The 6,000-nt window shown below is 48.0% G+C and overlaps 1 protein-coding gene across 1 annotated transcript in view; it reads left to right on the top strand.

The window, feature by feature from the left end:
• Positions 1-1,578: 1,578 nt before the first annotated feature.
• COXFA4L2 (cytochrome c oxidase hypoxia associated subunit FA4L2) overlaps positions 1,579-6,000 on the top strand; it is a 54,036-nt gene continuing 49,614 nt past the window's right edge. Inside the window, exon 1 of the mRNA XM_084832268.1 lies at positions 1,579-1,713. Within this exon, the coding sequence (XP_084688394.1) occupies positions 1,618-1,713 (96 nt within the window). The 5' untranslated portion in view covers positions 1,579-1,617. The remainder of the gene's footprint in view (positions 1,714-6,000) is intronic.

Raw genomic sequence — 6,000 nt, 5'->3', positions numbered from 1 at the left:
CCTAAGAAGAATACACAGTCAGCCAGTACTCTCTGGGGTTGCCAACATTTTACCAGCACTTTCTCCTGTACCTTTAACAGTAGCTTGAGCGGCAGCAGCTATTATCAAGTCATCATGTTCACTTCCAAAGCAGTGTTTGTTATTGTTTATTTTGCAGATGATGCTGTTGTCAAAAGCACAGGAACAGGCCAAGCTGTTTGTCCCTGGTCAGCTGGAGATCCTAGGGCTACCAGTTAGCAAGGTGACCTTTGACTTCAGCAGGTCCCTACTCTACATACACACATACATGCACACTTCTGCCTGCCTCTCTCTTTCCCACTGCTCACCATATAATCTCACCATATAGCAACTACTTCCCACTACTCATCATATAGCAAAGTGTTTCATAATCCACGCAGAGTGTATAGCAGAGGTGGGCCTCAAAGAGACCCAAACCTGCCTAATCTAAAAATCCATATTCCTCCCAGGTTTCCCTCTGCATCCCCCATTCTTCATATTCCCATTCGTTTTTCAGTATCAAATAATTTTTATTAGGGTAATTTAGACCCGTTCCCATTCTTCATTTCAGCCCATCCTATTCAATACCTTCTCCCTTCCTTTCCCACTAGATCTGGACCCCAATCTTATCCTGCCTCCATCAGAGCAGAGAGGATCAGGGGCCTTTAACAGCTCCATGATCCACAGAAAACCAACCAGTGAAGCCCGCTCCCATCACTGTATTCCATGCTCTGGATGAGGGGAGATCATCACCGACTGAATCTGCCAGTTTTTTATTCCTTAAAGCCTTCCCGTAACAACAAGATGACAACCCATCTCCCCACATTCCACTCTTTCCTGTCCCTGACACAGCATGGTTGGAGGGTGACTTTTTGGCCCACAAGGACCCATTTTTGTTCAGTGCAGTGGAGGCTGGTGGGTTTGATGTCAGCAGGGCTGTAATTCGTCCTGGATTTCAGTCAGACCTCTAAACGATCTATCCAAGGTGCCGACCCCAATCCCCAAAATAAATTCAGCGCCTTGGATAGTTCCTTTAGAGTTCTGGTGGGCTCTGACTGAAACCCAGAGCAGATTCACAGCCCCAGTGGCATCGGAGCCACCAGGCTCCACTGGTTCAGAATTGTCAAAATTCTCCTGTTTTAAGAAAGTTTTCCCCCCGCCCACCTACTTTTTTTTTTATGACTTCCCACCGTCATCTATTCGAGCCCCGTAGAAGAGGCACCTCTCCCCACATGGCGATCCTGAGCGGTCCCATAAAGCAGGCATCCCAACGTTTCTCCCCGTACCACACAAGCCTCCCAGATCCAGGGATGAAACTTTTCCTCTCTCTCCCTCTCCCTCCCCCTGTCTGTCTCTCTCTGGAGTGACGTGCCTTGCTTTCCCAAGCCTTAACATCTGGGTATCCCCAACCGCAGATCACATGATCCCTGCGCCTCCCTCCCACGGCCCAAATCCAACCTGCACCCCAGGAGTGTGCCTGTGCGTGTGGGAGGGGGTTACCCCGCCTCCCCCTGCTGTCCTGGGGGCGGGGGCAGAAGCCGCTGGGACGCACTGGGCTGGCCAAGGACAGCCTGTTGCAGCAGGACAGCCTGTTGCAGCCGCCGGTGCCGACCTGAACAGATGAAGGGAGTCCACGCAGCCCCCCAGCACGGCCCCGGAGCCAAGGGCGCCCCACTGAGGGGCGTGTTCTCCCGGCAGCTCAAGAGGCATCCCGGAGTGAGTCATCCCCTGCCCCCCGCTTCTCAACCCTTGAAAAACCCCTCTTGAGTGACCCCCAACTCCCCCCACGCCCCAAATCCTCACCCCTAACCCTTCCCAAGCCCTCTCTCCTCCTCTGCCTGCAAAAACTTACCCTTCACCCCATTGCTTAGAAGAACCACATCCCCCCACCCCCGCGGCAGGGCTGCTGCCTTAGTTTTAATAGCTGCAGTCAGAAAGTCAACAGGTGCAGCTTTTCCTTAATAGAGAGACAGAGCTTTTCTCTCATCACTATAGCTTTATGATGGGGGGGGGGGAGCGGGGAGAATGGAAGGAGAGAAGATGCACCAGATATTGTTGTTGATGCCCCATCTAGACAAAAAGCAGCAGCTGACCTTTTCCCCTATCCTAAGGAGTCAGGAGTGTGGTCCCCTGTCCCAGCCTATTTCTTCCACTCTCCAGTTTTCTCCTTTCCCCCACTAAGGTTCTCCATCAAGTTCCCACTCTTGTCTCTACCCCTGGCCATGTTTGGTCCTTATCCTATAACCCCCATCTCATAGTGACCCTAAAGCCTCAGAATCCCAACTCTAATCCTTTTTATACTCAAGAGGAGCAAATCACCCCTCATAGCTTACTTCTAACCCCACCCAGGCAGGAACCTATCCACCACCACCACCACCACCTCCACCTCCACCAGTCCAGTCCAGCAAATTTCCTGTCAAGGCCCATCATAGCCTACCCTCTCCATCCCATGAATGGGGTGAACCTAAATCCCAGCACCTGCCTGCTATACGCAGGAGCAAGTAACTCCCTCACTCTCAATTTCCCATTCCTCATCAGGGCTGAGCAGCCCTAGACACAGTGCATTGCCCCATGGCTCATCTAGTCTTCTGCCTTACTCCTTAAGCATCCTGGGAACACTTCAAAGTGTGCTTTTGCATATGACAGTAAAGATCCTTTTGAGCATCTTGTAGACCATTTGTCTACGTGGGTGAAGGTTATTAGTGCTGCTGCTGGATAGGAATGTAAGTACTGCATAGCAAATGTAGGTAAATAGCACATGTAGATATTACACTATAGTATTACAGATACTGGGGATGCAAAAACTGATTCTCTGTGCCATGTCTGAGAAGGGCAAAAGGGGGGAGATTTGGCAACTAGCAACTTTTTGTGCTGTTGAACTGACCCCAAGTCAGCAAGGTTTAGATTTTGTAACTGAAATGTACCCAATGCTTAATTTCTAAAATGAGACCAGCTGGGGTTCAAGATCCAAGCCATGCTTTTTGCCCTCAGAGTCTTATCTCAAGTGCGTGGGAATTGATTACTCAGAGGGAAATGCACTCTGCACATGCTCAGAAAAGATTTCACCTATATCATTACTTGTATTGTACCATGGCAAGGCTGTGGAATTTATAACAGGTTCCTAAGGTTAAGCCCTCACCACCCTTGGAGCAAACTACGCCTGGAATCTATATGTCCAAACTCATCCCTGCTTCTCTTTTTTTCAGATTCAAAACTGCACTGAGAAAAAGTTGTGTATTTTAAGAACATTTGTTATACACGCACGCAAACACCTCATGGTAACTAGACAATGTTCTATACACAACACAGGGGCCCAAATGTGTTAAAGTAAAAGGGGTCTGTGCATTTGGCATGCATGCCTAGGCCCATTTAATTGTTTGGAACAACACACAATCACGATGTATATGGAACCATTGAGATGGCATGAAATATCTGTGAGGAATAATCACACATGTGGCTTGAAATGCAGGGAGAATCTGGACACTCACACAAACATACTAGGAGTGAAGTTAGACCTTAATCAAATTTTTCTAATTCCCCACTCCCTGCTAGGCTCTACGCCAGGGGGGTAGGAAACATGCTGCCCAACAACATCTGGAGAGCCACAACTCCCATCAGCCCTGACCATTGGCCATGTTGGCTGGAGCTAATAGGAGTTGGGGTCCAGCAACACCGGGGGGGGAGAGGTCCCCCATTCCTGCTCTGTGCTATCCAAGAGTGAGTCACTTGCTATCCTAAACTCGCTCCTCTCACCCATCGACTGTAAGCCCTAACTCCCCCTGCTAAAAATGCAGGCTCCCAAACCACAATGAAAGCATTCCTATAGTTGAACCCAGCAGTGGCTCATCCTTTGGGGCAGGGAGGGAGGTAACCTCCCACCTCCCTCTCCCGCCTTCTTCTCACCTGAAACAGAGCCCCCATAGCAAGAGGCCCCACACACTCCCCCCTCCCCATGTACATGTCACTTGTGAACACTTCTTGGAGTTTCTTTCTGGGCTCAGAACCTCACTTCCCAGCTCCACCCACTGTTAGCCCCACTGAATGTTGCCCCTGGCTACTGCTATGGCTACAGCTACTGCTAACTGCCCTGCCCTGCCCTCTGCCCCCTGCCCCACCAGCTTCAGTGCACACCAGCTGCCACTGATTGAGCCAAATTGTAGCAACCCACTGTTCCTCCCACCATGCCTTCCACATGGTCTCCCTGGAATTGTCCCATACACACCCGTGAAGGACTGCAAGGGAAGGCGGCTGCAAGGAACTTTCTCCTTTCCTTTCCTTTCCTTTCCTTGCTTTGCTTTGCTTTGCTTTGCTTTGAATACCTTTTCCAAAGGAGAAAGTTTCAAAAGTAGGGTGTGTGGCTATTGGGGCCACCTGGCTTCAATATCCATGATTACTATATGCCACACAGCTCCTTTGGCTTTTGCCAGAAAAAAACCTCTTCCTACCAGGACCTCTCCTTCCATTCCTATTTGAGCCAAGATCAATTGTTCTACTCCTTATCTGTAATTTGGTAGGATTCAAAGGGTGCTCCTGTTTCTGTCTCTGTCTCTCTTTCTCTAAAATGTTTTATTTATTTGATGGCCCAAACTTTAGAGCTTCTTTTCAAGCCTGTGCATATTTAATGCTGGGTAGTTTGTTCCCTAACCCTAGATATCCGCAGCTGGCACGCACACAATTGGCAGGAGGGGAGATTTGATGTGTTGTTATTTACCTTGTTATATCTGATGCCTCTAAGGGGTTTTTCTACACTCTAGTAATAAATCAACACACAGCAGGTTTCAACCCTCCTGTACACACACACACACACACACTCCTCCCAAACTTGAAAGCAAGGTTTTCCCCATCCTTTCTGATCTGACTGTTGTGCCCGCACACACACACACACTTCAGAATTTCAGTGACGGAGTGGAAAACCTACAACCAACCCAACCTTTTATCCCGTCTTCCAAAGCCATTGTCTCACTTTCCATCAAAAATTCATGACAGGGATTTTGTTTACAAATATGAATAAACCCAAATAAATTATATATGCCCGTAAGGCCTTGATATAAATACAATTTCCCCTCTCACAGGCTAAAGAGGGGAAGAGGGAGATGGCCTTATTTGAGCTGGGTTTAGTCTCTCTCTCTCTCTCTCACACACACACACACACACACACTATAGTGCTCTGCTTTTTCATTTCATACAGGGGAAATGTTTAAGATACTTATAACCAGATTCTCTTCAAGGGTACTATTTTCTTTTACTTGCTATAGCTCATGTGTGGGGGACCATGTGTGACCCTCCAGATGTGCTTGGACTCAACCCCTATCAGCCCCAGCCAGCATGCCCAATGATGAGGGATGATGGGAGTTGTAGTCCAACCATATCTGGGGAGCCCAAGGCTCCCCAGCCCTGCTATAGATCTTCACTTAATCCCATCTATGGAGGAATGTCATTCAAACATTGGCAGTGGACAATGTAACCCACCTTGAATCCCCATAACAACCATGCCGACCCTCTCCACAAATCTAGACCATAAATACTCTCAGAATTCAGCACTCTGAGGGTCAGTCTGTATATTCCACTGAAGCTTTTCTGTGCTGTACCACTTTAAGTGGCACACGGGGTGGGGACACACAGCATGTTTGAATATGCCTTCATCCCTTTAAACAGAGAACCCCTCCCTGCACATAGAAAACCAGTATATCAGAGAGAAGGATTCAGTGTAGCCTTCTTCGTAAGATGCTATTTCTCTATGTCAGGCATTTAAACATGCAATTAGAAACGTGTGTGTGTATATATGCACACAAACACACACACACTGAGCATGATTTCCAGGAGGCATGGTCTTAGTGCCCTACATAGGTTTTCCTCCCTTCACATGATTAGCAGAAACAGAGTAAATTATGGGAAATAATTTTTGCATTAAGCAATAAGCAAAGAAAGCAAATGTACATCTATGCATTTAATATATATGTTGATGAATTTAGGTTTACTTGGTGCAGAATATGGATCTGACTT

The sequence above is a fragment of the Heloderma suspectum genome, chromosome 2 (genome assembly GCF_057233095.1).
Source record: "Heloderma suspectum isolate Gila_16-S chromosome 2, 16-S_ref, whole genome shotgun sequence".
Classification (NCBI taxonomy): domain Eukaryota; kingdom Metazoa; phylum Chordata; class Lepidosauria; order Squamata; family Helodermatidae; genus Heloderma; species Heloderma suspectum.
The sequence above is the reverse complement of the archived record's forward strand: the minus strand, read 5'-3'. Positions and strand labels throughout refer to the sequence as shown.